At 40.8% G+C, this 19,426-nt stretch overlaps 1 protein-coding gene across 9 annotated transcripts in view; it reads left to right on the top strand.

The window, feature by feature from the left end:
- Window positions 1-19,426, top strand: part of LOC139606386 (protocadherin gamma-C5-like) — a 276,343-nt gene that overhangs the window by 18,327 nt on the left and 238,590 nt on the right. Inside the window, exon 1 of one of the 9 annotated variants that reach the window (XM_071458537.1) lies at window positions 5-3,863. The exons of 5 other annotated variants lie outside the window; for them this stretch is intronic. In XM_071458537.1, the coding sequence (XP_071314638.1) occupies window positions 1,464-3,863 (2,400 nt within the window). In that variant the 5' untranslated portion in view covers window positions 5-1,463. Of the gene's footprint in view, window positions 1-4; window positions 3,864-3,891; window positions 9,610-10,926; window positions 13,738-13,794; window positions 17,684-19,426 lie in introns of those variants that run through there. 3 more of the 9 variants (XM_071458524.1, XM_071458553.1, XM_071458541.1) reach the window with 3 other exon arrangements.

The raw sequence follows: 19,426 nt of genomic DNA, 5'->3' as shown, positions 1-19,426 counted from the left end.
CTTAATTTTTGAGTTTTTTTTTTACACCGAAACATATTGAAACCATCTTTGTTTGTTTTAAACGGAGTTAATAGTTATTTAATTGGGTGGGCTTATGGAAAACAATATATCCGGAAAACAGCTCTTGTGATTGCCCATCAGAATGTTTAGTTAGTTTGCCTAGCAAACTTTCAGAGAAGCTTACCCAGAAAGAAAACCAACAAGGAAAAAACGCCAACATAAAACTTTAAATAGGCGTATTTGGTTTTCTGTAAACATTCTTCGCCTTTCCCGGGATATGAGGTTATTTCATCATAGCACGATTTTTTGTTTAGGTCTGCATCTTCTGCATCAAAGCTGCATTATCTGATGAAGAAGAAATCTGACTCCAAAGACATAGGTTGTTTTTCTTCTAAACACTTTCACTACCACGTTTATAATGTTTCCCGGATGTACTCGTGGAACTTACTTTCTAATACAGTTCATGGCGTCACAGTGATTCCTGCATTTTCATTACACAAGGCAACCTTACATGTTACACGGTCTATTAGAATTGTTTCATGTGTATAAATACTGCATAGGGCTGATATTAAAGCTCCCCGCTGTGTTAGGTTATAGGAACTGGTGCACAACATTAACCTAAATTAGTTTAGTCAACGCCTTAACTTTTACTGGAGACCAGAAATTGCCGTGAAGACAGCATTTTCGAGTGGTGGGAGAAAACGTTAAGGAAACGATATCAAATGAATTAGGCTATGTATATATCAAATAAGTATTATTTTCATGGAATCAACTCCCTACTGCTAATAGTATCATGCAATGTAGCCCACTATTTTCTTAAAGGAACCGGGGTAAATAAGCGGATTTGAACACATGAATTGTTGTATCATATTCAAAAATAAGATCACTTTTTCGTTCGTATTAGTTTCATTCTTCTGTTTGGTACGTTTGTTGTATCTCCTGTTTAATACGGGTCCTGCTCCATGGTGCGTGGTACATTGTTCAATAGTATCTATCCATGGTGCTGAAAGTAACCCAGGCCTTAGAGACTCCTTTTCTTGTCACTGCTTTGCAATAAAAGCTCTTTTAGATAGTTAAGTACACACTGGCAAATACAACGGACTATCAACTACATTTGTAACGGTCTTTTATTTATGGTTGAATCATGCAGCCTAGACTTTGTTTTTATTGTTTTATTTTTCTCATCAGAACACTCAATCATTTATCTCTTTTATTTTTTTTGTAATACCTACACTTTGCTCACAGTGTCGCTGTCCACTAGCTTTTATTAATGCCTCTGCATTAGGTTATCCCACACGCTGCTACATTTTCAAACCAGGACAGATTGTTCGTCGTTGAAAGCAACAAAGTCGCAACATTTATACCCGCTCTGCAGGTATTGTCTGAAGAGGATTACGGTCGGGTGGTAATTTTTACTTCCCAGGTTTTGGTCGTGGTGGATTCGGCACTGGTCTTCCAGGAAAATGGGAAACAAAGCGTTTTCAACGCTTGGCCTTGTTACCTTCTTGGGAGTATTTCTTCTGTCACTGCGAACCGTCAGCGGAGATGTGGCTTATTCTTTTCCAGAGGAGATGAAACGTGGCTCGGTTATTGGAAATATAGCGAAGGACATAGGACTTGAAGTGGGCAAACTATCTGCTCGGAAGGCTCGCATTGATGCAGATGGGAATAACAAACGTTATTGTGACATTAATTTGAGTACCGGAGATATCATCGTTGCTGATAGGATTGACAGAGAGGGGCTTTGTGGAAAAAAGGCTTCTTGTCTTTTGAAGCAGGAGCTCGTTTTGGAGAACCCTTTAGAGCTTCATCGCATTAACATTCACGTTCAAGATATCAACGACAATTCACCGCAGTTTAAAAAAAATACAATAAAATTTGAAATTAGGGAATCGGCACTCAAAGAAAGTCGCTATCGTTTAGATGAGGCCCATGATGCAGATGTCGGCCAAAACGCCATCCAGGGCTATAGCATCGAGGCAAATGAGAACTTCAGATTGAATGTTGTTGCAAAAAGCGGAGGAGGGAAATACAGCGAGTTAGTTTTAGAGAAGGAGCTGGATAGAGAACAGCAGGGGGAGATAACGATTGCGCTTGTGGCAACAGATGGAGGCACACCTCAGAGATCGGGTACTGCAGTCATTCATGTCATTGTGCTGGATGCTAATGATAACGCCCCAGTGTTTAGTCAGACCGTTTATAAAGCCAGTCTGTCTGAAAACTCTCCTCTAGATACTGTGGTGGTCACAGTGAGCGCAACTGATGCAGACGAGGGAGTCAATGGAGATGTGACTTATGAATTTGACCACATTTCCGATGAGAACAATAACGTGTTTTCTATTGATCAGACAACTGGTGAAGTAAAAGTAAGTGGATCAATAGATTATGAGGAGTTGTCGACCTATGAATTGCAAATTACGGCCAAGGATGGTCTTGGATTAGTTTCATCCTGTACATTAATAATTGACGTCACAGATGTGAATGACAACGCCCCTAATACGTTTATTAAGTCATTGACAAATCCCATACCCGAAGACACCCCTCTCAATACAGAAGTAGGCATCATTAATGTGCAGGACAGAGACTCGGAGATGAATGGACAGGTCCGCTGCTCCATTCAGCAAAATGTCCCTTTTAAGTTGGTTCCTTCTATTAAAAACTATTATTCTCTGGTGACCACGGGACAACTGGACCGTGAAGTAGTGTCTGATTACAACATTACAATCACTGCCACTGACGAGGGCTCTCCACCTCTGTCCTCCTCTAAAACAGTTGAGTTATCTGTAGCTGACATCAACGACAACCCACCTGTGTTTGAGGAACAGTCGTACAGCGCATATGTGAGTGAAAATAACAAACCTGGCTCCACTTTATGCTCCGTTACTGCTCGAGACCCCGACTGGAGACAAAACGGTACAGTGATTTATTCTGTGTTACCTGGTGAGGTGAACGGTGCCCCGGTGTCCTCCTATCTGTCTGTTAACGGAGACACGGGGGTGATCCACGCTGTGAGGTCGTTTGATTATGAACAGTTCAGGAGCTTTAAAGTGCAGGTGATGGCCAGAGACAACGGTTCTCCTCCACTCAGCAGCAACGTGACCGTGAGTGTCTTCATATCAGATGTGAATGACAACTCTCCTCAGATACTGTACCCCGCCCCGGAGGGCAACTCCTTCATGACCGAGCTGGTCCCCAAAGCTGCACACGGAGGCTCTCTGGTGTCCAAAGTGATCGCGGTGGACGCGGACTCCGGACAGAACGCCTGGCTGTCCTATCATATAGTGAAATCCACTGATCCGGGACTTTTCACTATTGGTCTCCACAGCGGAGAGATCAGGACACAGCGGGACATTTCTGAGTCTGACAGCATGAAACAGAACCTTATTGTGTCAGTGAAAGATAACGGACAGCCCTCTCTCTCTGCCACCTGTTCCATGTATTTACTTATCTCTGATAACTTGGCTGAGGTGCCAGAACTGAAAGATATTTCTTATGATGAGAAGAACTCCAAACTGACCTCTTATCTGATCATCGCGTTGGTGTCTGTCTCCACCTTTTTCCTGACCTTCATCATCATCATCCTGGGTGTGAGGTTTTGTAGGAGGAGAAAGCCCAGACTGTTGTTTGACGGAGCAGTCGCCATCCCCAGCGCTTATCTTCCTCCTAATTACGCAGATGTTGACGGCACAGGAACTTTACGCAGCACCTACAATTATGACGCCTACCTGACAACAGGTTCTCGAACCAGTGACTTTAAGTTTGTGACATCTTACAATGACAACACACTTCCTGCTGACCAGACTCTGAAGAAAAGTCCAACAGACTTTGATGAAGCGTTTAGTCAGTCAGAGGAGTCTCTAGAGGTAGGCCTATATTTTTGTGATTGGTGTTTTACCACTAATCTTCTTTTGTAGTATTTCCATTTCATTGTGGATATTGATTTGCTCTTCTTGTGTCTCTGTTTCTGGTTTTGCACTAAGGTAATATATCACGGAGTGGGTTGTGATGTTTCCACATTAAGCTAAAGAAGTCATATAGATTAAAGTTTTTTGAAAAAAATATGGGCCACATCCTCAGCCAGCTTGCCAGCGGTTGTATTCTTCAATAACTGCATATTTGGGTTTAAAATTAAGTTAAAAAAGTGGAGTTTTATTTGCATGATCTGCATTATCAAGGCATTCGTATTGAGGATATTCTCATTTCTTGTGTTTCCTTTCAAAATATGTTTTTCAAGGCATTGCAGACTACTTTTAATATTACATAATTCATTATTAATGAAAAAAAAAATGAACTGATTAACTTTGGTCATTTTTAAAATATTTGTTTTAAATTTGTTTATTCATTTTACCACCCCTCAGATTTTATTTGTGTATGATTTATGGACTAGGAGCTGTAGTTTAGACCTAAAAATATCCAGATACAACTGCATAGATGACCAAAGTATTGCAGGTATATTAAGTTCATTTAAGATAATATTTCTCTCACTTTGTATACTGTTGATTGCAGAAACTCATTTGTATCCATGCTGAAATGTGCAAAATTTAATTTGCAAACATGTAGTTTCTCTACCACAAGTAGACAACCCACAAAACAATGGGTACATGCTTGAACCCTTGGCACGTCTTGCAGCAATATATGTAATAACTTGAAAATGTCTTTAAAAACACTTATCTTTTTCAGACTGGACTTCATGCTGTTGTAGTGCAGTTTTGTAATTGCCACTTATACCCTGTGAATTCACATGGGGAAGCATTACACTTACGACAACTTTAATACTGGCATTTCAATTTGAAGCTTTTATGTTTATATTTTGACATTTTGACTAACCAACCTTAGTCATAGCTTAGAGACAGCATAAAGATTCTGATGTTTGAGTGAGCGATGACTGGAATGGTGGTTGTTACTTGTGTTAAGTGTTGGCAATTTAGTTTTTAGATGGGGTAATCCAAGAACAACAATTAAATGATGATGATTAATATTTCCAGTAGAACTACATTGAGCAAGCACCGTTTTTTTTGTATATCATCTTTGAAATGTGTTCGGTTGACATTTTCTTATATTCCGTTAAAGTGATGCATGTGTTTCTGTCCATACTAGCTGAGCAGTAATGGTTAACTACAGGAGCGTAGCTGTATGGAATAGTAGATTTATTGTTGAAATTGCACCGGTCAGTTTTGTTCTCTGATCATTCCAGCACTTAATTTATACAACATATGGCTGCAGACCTAGTTAGCAGGAGTAGATTGCATTTTAAGTGCCACTGTATCTGTTTGTCTTTCATGCATTCGTATTATGAACAAGTAGAACACATGTTGCATTTCAAATTGGGATTTCAACCAGAAAGTTCACTTGTTGTTATGTGGTGATTGGGTAAATGTTAAGATACTGCACACTGCTACTGAAAAGATGAACATCAACATTTGATGGGTTACACAATTGAGAGAAACTTTTGGCAAAAATGTGCATTTATGTTACACCAGTATGTCATCTATTAGGAAGATTTTCAACAATTTACACAGCAACATTGTATATTACTGGAAAATAGGGTAAAACAGGCTAATACAGAAAAAGAAGACCCACTAATCTAAGCAGGGTGAGAGACAGTAAAGTCTACACACTGAGTAAATCTGTTAGAGTGAAATTTATTGTCAACTGAGTCTGGCATTTTCAGCGTCATCTAAACTGTTTATTCGTTCAGTGTTTTAGAGAATGGGGTTTTCAATCATACTCATTCTTTCTTTTCTCTCTTATCTGAGGCTTCAACATTATTTTATTTTTTCATGCTTTATGCTTTTGCATCAGAAGTTAATTGTCAGGGATTGAGTAGGGAAGTATTTGTCTTTTCTTGATACTGCACCTAAGCTCTCTTGTTGTATCATGCATGTACTTAAACGATGCAATAATGCATTTTTCTTGCTTGAAAGTTGTTTTTTTAAAACACATGCTGGCCTCTGTGGTGTCAGTTTGCCTACAGCAGCCTTTTCAGAAGGTCACTAAATAGCTTGAACATCTAAATGGATACAAAGTTTGTTGTCCTCTTATGAATAAAGATTACACCTTGGTGTAGTTTTTCCCCCCTAGATTTAGGCCTGTATTGAGTGTTATAATAGATAATTATAGTGTTGCAATAGATAATTATATAGTGTTTTAGTTTTTTAAGGTGGTCTATTTAGCAAGTTCAAATAAATCATTTATATGTTCTTTGTCTCGTAAATTTTAACCCAGTACATACTACACAAGGCATTTGTTTACAATAGCCCCTTTGATTTTGGTATTAGTGATGCGCTCTACAATCATAAATTTAATCCAACATCTTATTTTCCTACTACACATAATACAATTTCCAGTGCATTTTCAATATAAGAACACTTTTAAACCACGTTACCACTGCATGTTTCCATTTTATTAACTGTTTTGTCACTTCTTTGTCCCTATATGTAATACAGAGAGAAGTCATGCTGGTCTCCCTGTGGTTAATGAGTAATGTGCATCGTGTGTCTTTGTTATTTAGCCTCAGTCTTTTTAGTTTTGGCTTATAGCACAATTTTATGTTGCATTTTATACATTAAGAGGCTCTGTGCACATCGTCTTTAAGCTAAATTGGGATGGATATTTCACTTTTTCAGTAAATACTCAAATACAGCATTGAGTAGATTGAGTATTGGAATATAGAGTTCTTTTCAGTATTATACTGTATATATAAGGGTATGTGTTATACAGACAGATTATGAAAAGCGTAATGCAGAAAAGTATCCAATGCTCAAACAACATTAGAGCCTCTACAGAGAAGGAGTTCGTAGACAATGGATGAGGCCATCACAGCAGTCACTTTGTCATTTATAGCAGTAAATATAACTATACACAATCTAAATAACTGTGCAGTTATAATAATTACATAATGACTAAACAACAGTAACTAATGCCTTGATATAGGCAGCGAGATTGACGACTTGTTTTGGAAAGAAGTGCTATAACTGATTGAAACTCCTGGTGTCACTGTGCACCAACAAAGGAAGAAAGCGTCGGTTGCTTCATTCAGTCTCTTCCACCATTGCAAATCGTGGTGCGGTGTGCGTCGGTTAAGGACGACAAAGGCCCTACTTCGTGCTGATATTCGGATTATTAATTACAAAGAAAACTTCCTTTTTTGACCCAATGGTCGAATTTGATAGAACTGGCCAGGGAAGGGTGAACGCCTGGCCGATCATGGGAAAAGCAGTGTCCAGAGGAATTTCTATGAATCGCTATTGTGTTGTTTTCCTTTTCATCAGCCTGCATTTCGCGTATGGAGATGTGAGCTACTCTGTTGCAGAGGAGATGAAACGCGGGTCTGTGATTGGAAATATAGCCAAAGATCTCGGCCTTGGGACTTCTACACTTTCCTCGCGTAAAGCTCGCATTGACACAGACAGGAATGACAAGCAGTATTGTGATATTAATCTGAGCACCGGAGATTTGATTGTTACTGACAGGATCGATCGAGAAGGTCTTTGTGGTAAGAAGACGACTTGCGTTTTAAAAGAGGAGCTTGTTTTGGAAAACCCTTTAGAGCTCCACCGTATCAGTATTCGTGTGCAAGATATAAATGACAACGCCCCACAGTTTAGTGAGGACTTGATTTCATTTGAAATAAGAGAATCAGCCGTGAAAGGAGCTAGATTCTTACTCACAGAGGCCCATGATGCAGATATCGGTACGAATGCGGTACAGCGCTACAATTTACAAAATAATGAGCACTTCACTATTAGTGTAGATACTGATAGCGGTGGACGGAAACACTGTGAATTGGTTTTGATGAAAGAATTAGACCGAGAACAAGAGCAAGAACTAAAATTAGTGCTTACAGCTCTAGATGGTGGGTCTCCTCAGAGATCAGGTACTGCTATCATTCACATATCTGTGCTGGATGCTAATGATAACGCCCCAGTGTTTAGCCAGAGTGTTTATAAAGCTACTTTGCCTGAAAACTCTCCTTTACATACAGTAGTTATTGCAGTGAGTGCTACTGATACAGACGCGGGGCCCAATGGAGATATTACTTACAATTTTGATCATGTATCTGATGACCATGTCTCTTTGTTCTCACTTGATCATAAGACGGGAGAGATAAAAGTCATCGGCCCTGTCGATTATGAGACTGAGACCTCCATTGAACTGCGAATAAGGGCAAAAGACGGACCAGGTCTTACCTCATATTGTACAGTCATTATCGATATAACAGATGTCAATGACAACCCACCTGCTATCAGTTTGAAATCACTGTCTAACCCCATACCTGAGAACGTGTCACCTGGTACAGAGGTGGGCATCATTAATGTGCAGGACAGAGACTCTGAGAATAACAGACAGGTCCGCTGCTCCATTCAGCAAAATGTCCCTTTTAAGTTGGTTCCTTCTATTAAAAACTATTATTCTCTGGTGACCACAGGACAACTGGACCGTGAAGTAGTGTCTGATTACAACATTACAATCACTGCCACTGACGAGGGCTCTCCACCTCTGTCCTCCTCTAAAAGTGTTGAGTTATCTGTAGCTGACATCAACGACAACCCACCTGTGTTTGAGGAACAGTCGTACAGCGCATATGTGAGTGAAAATAACAAACCTGGCTCCACTTTATGTTCCGTTACTGCTCGAGACCCCGACTGGAGACAAAACGGTACAGTGATTTATTCTGTGTTACCTGGTGAGGTGAACGGTGCCCCGGTGTCCTCCTATCTGTCTGTTAACGGAGACACGGGGGTGATCCACGCTGTGAGGTCGTTTGATTATGAACAGTTCAGGAGCTTTAAAGTGCAGGTGATGGCCAGAGACAACGGTTCTCCTCCACTCAGCAGCAACGTGACCGTGAGTGTCTTCATATCAGATGTTAATGACAACTCTCCTCAGATACTGTACCCCGCCCCGGAGGGCAACTCCTTCATGACCGAGCTGGTCCCCAAAGCTGCACACGGAGGCTCTCTGGTGTCCAAAGTGATCGCGGTGGACGCGGACTCCGGACAGAACGCCTGGCTGTCCTATCATATAGTGAAATCCACCGATCCGGGACTTTTCACTATTGGTCTCCACAGCGGAGAGATCAGGACACAGCGGGACATTTCTGAGTCTGACAGCATGAAACAGAACCTTATTGTGTCAGTGAAAGATAACGGACAGCCCTCTCTCTCTGCCACCTGTTCCATGTATTTACTTATCTCTGATAACTTGGCTGAGGTGCCAGAACTGAAGGATATTTCTTATGATGAGAAGAACTCCAAACTGACCTCTTACCTGATCATCGCGTTGGTGTCTGTTTCCACCTTTTTTCTCACCTTCATTATCATCATCCTGGGTGTGAGGTTTTGTAGGAGGAGAAAGCCCAGACTGTTGTTTGACGGAGCAGTCGCCATCCCCAGCGCTTATCTGCCTCCTAATTACGCAGATGTTGACGGCACAGGAACTTTACGCAGCACTTACAATTATGACGCCTACCTGACAACAGGTTCTCGAACCAGTGACTTTAAGTTTGTGACATCTTACAATGACAACACACTTCCTGCTGACCAGACTCTGAAGAAAAGTCCATCAGACTTTGCTGAGGCATTTGCAGATTCTGATGCTTCTCCCGAGGTAAGAACCTCAAATATTTCACCCAAAAATGTATTTTAAAAAAAGGCTTCTCACTTTTTCAGATTTGTTTCCGGCAGTATGACATTTTTATTGACCCAATCACCTCTTAAAACATCTAAAAATAATTTCTCACAAGTGATTGTAGGTTAATTTTAGGATTTTTTTTGTGTAGAAACATAGCTGCAGTGTTTCAGTTCAAGTTATGTTTAATTCTTTCCACAATAATTCTCAATTTCTCTTTGCAACATACCAAGTCACTGGTTGATCTTTAATTAGATGCGTTTTACTCTCATTGTACAGTAGCTGTCGTTGGTTGCCTTTGCGGCTTTCCTTATAACTACATGTACCCTCTTTAAGAGGTTGTTTGTTTTGATTTTTTAATCATGGCGCATTCACTCCTGATTGCTTTAATTCCCAACAAAGGTTTGGTTATTGTCACCACGTTAAGAAGAAAACTTGCCTTTTTAAATTCTTGAAAAAGTTTCAGTTGTTAATTTCTTTGCTTTTATACTCTAATTTTACTTTCCCGAATGAAAGTTTAAACATGTCCTGGTCTCAGTGCTTGTTGTTATGGCTACGATTCCTCATTCATGGGATACACCCATGCCTTGGAAACAATATTATGTACTATACTTTTAAATGACCTGGTTGATCATCTGTCGTTTATGTCGCACAACAGCTTCTTCTACGCTACAACTATACGCCTTAGATTTGAGGAGTTTTAACGTCTAAGAAATCCCTGATCGTTTGTCCATATATTATCAACACAATCGTAAGGTCCGGCATAATATATATTTTCTGTTTACCTATAGCCTATGCTTATTCAGTTAGTGGTGTTTTGAAAGATGATGAATTTATTTCCCATATTGGCTCGGTTTTGTAGTTGAGTCTTGCTCTTCGTCCAACGTTTTTGATTTTGTAAATACTGAGCTGCCTGTGAGAGATTTTAAAGGAGATGAGCCAAGTGACTATCCTCTTGCAATCAAATCAAACTTGGTTAATAACCTGTACATTTTTCATCTGTCTTTCACTTTACATGGTAAAAAAATCTTAGTGAATTCTAGTTTCTAATTAATGTTAAATGATCTATTATATTACTGAAGTAATTTAGTTGACCATTTCCTTCACTATTTCAGTAAGTTTGATGGTTTTGTCCAGTGTCAACAAAAATGTTATAATTTGAGGGCAAAGCGATTGTTTGTAGATAGCTTTTATACAATTTAAAGAAACACCTAAGCACAAAGATTTTAACCCTAATATTACGTACTTTTTGTTTTTAAAGAAAATGACATAAATGTTGAGTCAAATATGAGTTTACCTGCAAATCTAATTAGCCGTGCTCAATATGAGTTGACAAAGTAAAACATGCTTTTGTATTAGAAGTGCTCCTTATGTTGGATCCTCTTTACATGTCTCAAGAGATTTCAGTGTATAATTTCTCTTTTAAATCAGTCTGCTTCCCATAGATGATTGTTTGCATTAAGTGTGTGCCTTGTACGTTCTTGTTGCAAATGGACAGTATGCAATTTGTAGAAGAGACTCACGATGTCGCTATGCACCAGCTGTAGTTTGTGTGGCGATATCCACCCACTGTTGTCGACGCAAGATGTGACCTAATGTGTTGCAGTTGATCGACGAGAGAGGCAGACTCTTGCTTTTGGATTGTGATCATTTTGGTTTCAATTCTTTTTTTTGCTGTGTTCCTGTTCACCGACTAGGAAGCGTTTTCTTTGTCAGATCGGCGTCACGATGGCTGTTACGGGATTCACATTACAAAGCTATGTTGCTGCTTTACTGCTCCTTTCTTTGCATTTTGCCAGTGGAGATATAAGCTATTCTTTTCCAGAGGAGATGAGACGTGGATCCGTGATTGGAAATATCGCCAAAGACTTGGGTCTTGAAGCAAGCACGCTGTCCGCTCGAAAGGCCCGCATTGATACCGATGGGAGCGACAAACGTTATTGTGACATAAACCTCCGTAACGGGGATCTGACTGTTGCCGACAGGATCGACAGAGAGGGCCTATGTGGAGACAAAGCATCCTGCGCTTTAAAACAAGAGCTCATGTTAGAGAATCCGTTAGAATTGCATCGTATCAGTCTACACATCCAGGATATAAATGATAACGCCCCTCAGTTTAATAAAGAATTGATCCATATAGACATAAGGGAATCCGCAGCAAAAGGTGCTCGTTTTCCAATAGAGGAAGCACATGATGCAGATATTGGCAAATATTCAGTTCAGACGTACAACCTACAACGGAATGATAATTTTATCCTGGGCGTTGGAACTAATTCTGTGGAACTTGTGCTAAACAAAGAGCTTGACCGTGAAATTTTAAAAGAAATCAATCTACTTCTTACAGCTCTGGATGGTGGCTCTCCTCAAAAGTCAGGTACTGTGGTCATTCACATCAGTGTGCTGGATGCTAATGATAACGTCCCAGTGTTCAGCCAGACAGTTTATAAAGCTAGTCTGCCTGAAAACTCTCCCCTTGGTACTGTCGTGCTGACAGTGAGTGCTACTGATGCAGACGAGGGACTAAATGGAGACGTTATATATGATTTTGGACACATTTCAGAAGACGTGAAGTCAGTGTTTACGATTGATCATAAAACAGGTGATATAAAGTTGTCAACGACGATCGATTTTGAAACAGCGTCATCATTTGAATTGCGTGTAACAGCAAAAGATGGTTTGGGATTAACCTCTTACGCCAAAGTCATCATAGATGTTACTGATGTGAATGACAATGCCCCCGTTATATATTTAAAATCACTGTCTAACCCCATACCTGAGAACGTGTCACCTGGTACAGAGGTGGGCATCATTAACGTGCAGGACAGAGACTCTGAGAATAACAGACAGGTCCGCTGCTCCATTCAGCAAAATGTCCCTTTTAAGTTGGTTCCTTCTATTAAAAACTATTATTCTCTGGTGACCACAGGACAACTGGACCGTGAAGTAGTGTCTGATTACAACATTACAATCACTGCCACTGACGAGGGCTCTCCACCTCTGTCCTCCTCTAAAAGTGTTGAGTTATCTGTAGCTGACATCAACGACAACCCACCTGTGTTTGAGGAACAGTCGTACAGCGCATATGTGAGTGAAAATAACAAACCTGGCTCCACTTTATGTTCCGTTACTGCTCGGGACCCCGACTGGAGACAAAACGGTACAGTGATTTATTCTGTGTTACCTGGTGAGGTGAACGGTGCCCCGGTGTCCTCCTATCTGTCTGTTAACGGAGACACGGGGGTGATCCACGCTGTGAGGTCGTTTGATTATGAACAGTTCAGGAGCTTTAAAGTGCAGGTGATGGCCAGAGACAACGGTTCTCCTCCACTCAGCAGCAACGTGACCGTGAGTGTCTTCATATCAGATGTTAATGACAACTCTCCTCAGATACTGTACCCCGCCCCGGAGGGCAACTCCTTCATGACCGAGCTGGTCCCCAAAGCTGCACACGGAGGCTCTCTGGTGTCCAAAGTGATCGCGGTGGACGCGGACTCCGGACAGAACGCCTGGCTGTCCTATCATATAGTGAAATCCACTGATCCGGGACTTTTCACTATTGGTCTCCACAGCGGAGAGATCAGGACACAGCGGGACATTTCTGAGTCTGACAGCATGAAACAGAACCTTATTGTGTCAGTGAAAGATAACGGACAGCCCTCTCTCTCTGCCACCTGTTCCATGTATTTACTTATCTCTGATAACTTGGCTGAGGTGCCAGAGCTGAAGGATATTTCTTATGATGAGAAGAACTCCAAACTGACCTCTTACCTGATCATCGCTCTGGTGTCTGTTTCCACCTTTTTTCTGACCTTCATCATCATCATCCTGGGTGTGAGGTTTTGTAGGAGGAGAAAGCCCAGACTGTTGTTTGACGGAGCAGTCGCCATCCCCAGCGCTTATCTCCCTCCTAATTACGCAGATGTTGACGGCACAGGAACTTTACGCAGCACCTACAATTATGACGCCTACCTGACAACAGGTTCTCGAACCAGTGACTTTAAGTTTGTGACATCTTACAATGACAACACACTTCCTGCTGACCAGACTCTGAAGAAAAGTCCAACAGACTTTGCTGAAGTATTTGGAGATTGCGATGCTTCTCCTGAGGTAGGAACAAGGGTCACTTGTTTGACATATTTACATTTCCACCATAATGATTTAACCAGTATCTTACTTTTATTACTTTTATTTACTTTCCTTGTCTTCTTTACTTTAGAAACGACAATTTCAACAATGTAACACAGTTCTGCTTCTTAGTTACATCTTATCGTTTTCCAGTAAAACGTAACTACAACCTTCAATGCAAAGTCATCACTTTCATTTTTTACTAAATCTATACACTGAGCATGATAATGCACCCTGGAGTATGATGGCCTGCATGTACAGGTCAGAGAAGAGTTCTTCCATCGTAGTATGCAGATATTGCAATTGTTTTGGTCATTCAAAAGAACGATGTTTTTCCCCCCTATGAATCTTAGTATTTGTTCACAAAGCATGTGGGTATCTGCCTGTGTGTTTTAGCAGAGCTGCAGCTTGTTTTTTGTGGCGCTGTCCTTGGTCCTGAACTTTGCGGTTCCCCGTGATGTATTTTCTGGAGCAACTTAGCCGCGTCTACTATATTTCACCTTTTAGATTACGGTTTATATTATCAGTATGTTTTCTTGACACACCTGCGTGGCATTTCCACTCAAGATTTGTGCTCTATATTGCAGTCATATTTTCATATAAAGTAAAATGTCAAGGGAAAATTGCAGTGAAATGTGCATAAATTGTAATCAGTCAGTAGCAATTCCACGTTTCCATGTTTGTCAGAGCATGTTATTAACGACTTGTTGTTTATCACTATTAACGGTTATCTTGATGCAGGAAGTTTATTATCTCCATTTTTTTCTTCAACGTTAAACCAGAGATGGAGTCCAAAACAGATTTTTTTTTAAAACCAGTGCAACATGAAATGCATGCTTGCAGTATTACCCGTTTGTTTTGTTTACATGCAACATGTAGCTATCTACAGTGTCTGATGTGTAATTCAGAAGGTCTTTGGTTGAAGCTGACGGCAGACTATTGAGTATTTCAAGAGAAAATTATGATCTTTTCCACAAAGAGAGAGTTGAGCTTCTAAGATTTTGATGCATTTAGCTTGCAACTCAAAAGGACATTAATCTGGGGTGAAACGTTACTTAATTAAGGTTTGGAGAATGTTGTTTTACTTATATCATTATGAAAAGCTTTCGGTGAATTTCTTCAGGTGGTGACACACTCTTGTTTATAGTCCATGCTACCAGGGAGATCAAGCATCCCAAATACATAAACCAAGACAAAAATATGATGGTGCATTATTGCACTTAAAAATATCTCATGACAATTAGCTTTTAATCAAACATGGTGGCCAAACGACCCGACTATGTATTAAGAACATTTGCATCACTTATGGAAAACTGCTATAATACGTTTGTACTCACGGTGTCAGTATAGACCAGCTATGGAGTCGAATGCTTAGCTTGCTTTGCACACCACCCATAATTGGGATCGACCAGCCCTGTGTCCCTACAGCCTTCAACAAAGACGGCAAATGCTCTGAAGGCACATATACTGACCGAATAACGTATTTTAAGGCTTGAAACGATCGTATTTCGATTTGTGTAGCTGGTGTTTTAAGATGATGCATCGACAGTGTGGACTTCAAAGCTATGGCTTTGTGCTTTTCTTTGTTGTGGTGCACTACGCTCACGGAGACTTGAGCTATTCTGTACAGGAGGAGCTGAAGCGCGGATCTGTTATTGGAAATCTCGCCAAGGATCTGGGACTGGAGGTGGGCAGACTGTCTGCTCGCAAAGCTCGTGTTGACATGGAGGGAAGCGACAGACAGTATTGTGGGATTAACCTACGAAGCGGGGAGTTATTGGTGGCAGACAGAATAGACAGAGAGGAGCATTGCGGAGAAAAGCCTTCGTGTGTTCTGAAATTCGACTTGCTATTGGAGAATCCCTTAGAGCTACACCGGCTGTCCCTGCAGGTGCAGGACGTGAACGACAATGCGCCAGTTTTTCCGAAGGATGTTATAAAGCTGGAAATTGGAGAGTCAGCTGACAAAGGAGCTAGGTATCGCATTAATGCAGCTCACGATGCAGATATAGGGAAGAATTCAGTCGAAAGCTACATTTTGCAACAAAACCCCCACTTTGTGTTCAGTATTCAGACGACAAATGCCGGCAGTAAATATGGTGAATTGGTTTTAGACAAAGAGTTAGACCGAGAGGAGCAGCAGGAAATGAAATTATTGCTCACGGCTGTGGATGGTGGTTCTCCTCAGAGATCCGGGACTGTAGTCATACACGTCATTGTACTTGATGCTAATGATAACGCCCCAGTGTTTACTGAGACCGTATATAGAGCTTCATTACCGGAAAACTCACCTTTGAAAACCAAAGTTATCACTGTAAGTGCTACAGACGCAGACGAAGGTGTCAATGGAGAGGTCACATATGAATTCAGCAGACTCTCTGATAAATCACGAAAGCTTTTTTCACTGGATGAGAAAACAGGAGAAATCAGTGTGATCGGTGTCATAGATTATGAAGAGGGATCCAAATATGAAGTGTTTGTTGAGGCCAAAGATGGTTATGGGCTCTCTTCAGAAGCAAAAGTGATTATTGATGTAACTGATGTGAATGACAATGCCCCCGTTATATATTTAAAATCACTGTCTAACCCCATACCTGAGAACGTGTCACCTGGTACAGAGGTGGGCATCATTAACGTGCAGGACAGAGACTCTGAGAATAACAGACAGGTCCGCTGCTCCATTCAGCAAAATGTCCCTTTTAAGTTGGTTCCTTCTATTAAAAACTATTATTCTCTGGTGACCACAGGACAACTGGACCGTGAAGTAGTGTCTGATTACAACATTACAATCACTGCCACTGACGAGGGCTCTCCACCTCTGTCCTCCTCTAAAAGTGTTGAGTTATCTGTAGCTGACATCAACGACAACCCACCTGTGTTTGAGGAACAGTCGTACAGCGCATATGTGAGTGAAAATAACAAACCTGGCTCCACTTTATGTTCCGTTACTGCTCGAGACCCTGACTGGAGACAAAACGGTACAGTGATTTATTCTGTGTTACCTGGTGAGGTGAACGGTGCCCCGGTGTCCTCCTATCTGTCTGTTAACGGAGACACGGGGGTGATCCACGCTGTGAGGTCGTTTGATTATGAACAGTTCAGGAGCTTTAAAGTGCAGGTGATGGCCAGAGACAACGGTTCTCCTCCACTCAGCAGCAACGTGACCGTGAGTGTCTTCATATCAGATGTGAATGACAACTCTCCTCAGATACTGTACCCCGCCCCGGAGGGCAACTCCTTCATGACCGAGCTGGTCCCCAAAGCTGCACACGGAGGCTCTCTGGTGTCCAAAGTGATAGCGGTGGACGCGGACTCCGGACAGAACGCCTGGCTGTCCTATCATATAGTGAAATCCACTGATCCGGGACTTTTCACTATTGGTCTCCACAGCGGAGAGATCAGGACACAGCGGGACATTTCTGAGTCTGACAGCATGAAACAGAACCTTATTGTGTCAGTGAAAGATAACGGACAGCCCTCTCTCTCTGCCACCTGTTCTGTGTATTTACTTATCTCTGATAACTTGGCTGAGGTGCCAGAACTGAAGGATATTTCTTATGATGAGAAGAACTCCAAACTGACCTCTTACCTGATAATTGCTCTGGTGTCTGTCTCCACCTTTTTTCTGACTTTCATCATCATCATCCTGGGTGTGAGGTTTTGTCGCAGGAGAAAGCCCAGACTGTTGTTTGACGGAGCAGTCGCCATCCCCAGCGCTTATCTGCCTCCTAATTACGCAGATGTTGACGGCACAGGAACTTTACGCAGCACCTACAATTATGACGCCTACCTGACAACAGGTTCTCGAACCAGTGACTTTAAGTTTGTGACATCTTACAATGACAACACACTTCCTGCTGACCAGACTCTGAAGAAAAGTCCATCAGACTTTGCTGAGGCATTTGCGGATTGCGATCATTCCCTAGAGGTAGGGACACATTTTATATTAATATTACTCTGTTGACGTCCTCAAGACGTCGTTCTGATTTGCTCTACCGTCGCATTTTCTCTTTATGTCCTTGCCAAAGAAAAGCTTTTCAATTACGCTTCCGTCACTCTGTCCTTGGTGCTTCAATCTGGTTGACCTCATGAGGCATTTTCAGGGATCCTCTATTTCAGACTTTTGATTCCACCGTAATTTTTCTCTTCGCTGGGTTTTATTTCAGTGAATTTCATCTGATATTTTGTTTTATTCATGTGTTTGGGTTCCATCCATTTCATGTCTCGATTTATTGGGTCATTTGGGTTGTACTGAAAAACATCTCTTTCCTTTAAATCAGTATGGTACGTGCTTTTTCAGACAATATGGAATATCCTTCACAAAGCTCCAGTGAGGTTTCGCGTTCATGTATTTGACTCATTTATAGATAACATTCACTTTTATTATACAAAAATCTTAATACTAAAGTTACATAAGTGATTCGGTAGGCAGTACTCGAGGTTTCGGTGTCTAAACCAGAAGATGTGCTTTACAAAGGCATGGCGTTGTTGGACAGTATTGTGAAGCATGTCATTCACAACTTTAACTTTGGTATCAGTGTTTATCTCACTCTCTTTTATTACTATCTACTTTTATTTTTATTTTGTAACTGATATGGACATATGTGTCTGGAATAAGCAATAAAGTGAAGTAAAACGTGAGTGAAAATCTATGTAGGCAGGAGAAAGAGAGAAAATGATCTTTCCATTCAAATGCATGAAATTGCAGTCACGGTTTTGCGGAGCGCCTCGCAGAAACACAGTATGTTTTAGTCAAACAAAGATAGTGACTCATTTCCTGCATGTTACTGTTCCAGCAAAATAACTCAAATGACAAAACTATTTACGTGGGCTTTGTTACAGGTGTTGGTCAGCCTTTCTTATATGCCAAAGTTCAGAGTTAAATCAGTGAAGGATATCGCCATGTTCAAAGCATTCATGAATAGTCCTCTGTCACTGATGTTGATTACAACAGCAATTAAAATCATATTTTTGATGCTCATAAATGTAGATTGAATCATTATGATTTGTTTTGGACAAAGGGAGACAAATGTGTTTGTGATGTTTTTGTCTCTTCCAAGTTGTCAGGCTTCTTGCACTCCAGTTATTTTTCCAAGCAGCTATTTGTGCCATTGTGATGCATTAACACAAAGTCTAAAACTATTGTTGAAATGGTTTTAAGTGCACAACACTTCAGTATCAAGCCCTGTAACAGTCAAATGTTGGTCTAATCCAAATGATTAAAAATGCTTATACCAGTTTTTCCACATTTGGATTCAATATTCACAATTAGTAAGGTGTTTGTTATTGGCCGCATAAACACACAGGATTTATTAGGATGTTTACAGGACAATTTGGCTTTTCAAGTGGCATGTAGATTTAAGGTCAAAGGAAACATTCCCATAAACCTAAAATGAAAGTGTTCCCCTGTTATTTCCTATGCTGTCTACACATTGACATAATGATCAAAAAACACAGGGTTGTATCTGAGACACAGTTTGAATAGTTTCATGTACATGGAAATGTTTTTATGCTCTCTTACTTCACAAGTGGGATAAAACTTTAGGTAATCCTAAAATAATATAGTTAAATTTATTATTCCTATTGCTGTTGTTGTTTTAATTAACAAAGTTCTCTGAACGGTTTTGAAGTTAAACCCTGCAAAATATGTCATCGCCTTGTCATACCTAAA

This window comes from Trachinotus anak, unplaced genomic scaffold (genome assembly GCF_046630095.1).
Source record: "Trachinotus anak isolate AG129_WGS33_773 ecotype Australia unplaced genomic scaffold, CSIRO_AGI_Tana_v1 ptg000021l, whole genome shotgun sequence".
In the NCBI taxonomy this organism is placed as follows: Eukaryota; Metazoa; Chordata; class Actinopteri; order Carangiformes; family Carangidae; genus Trachinotus; species Trachinotus anak.
Note: the sequence above shows the minus strand (reverse complement) of the source record. Positions and strands in the feature narration are given on the sequence as shown.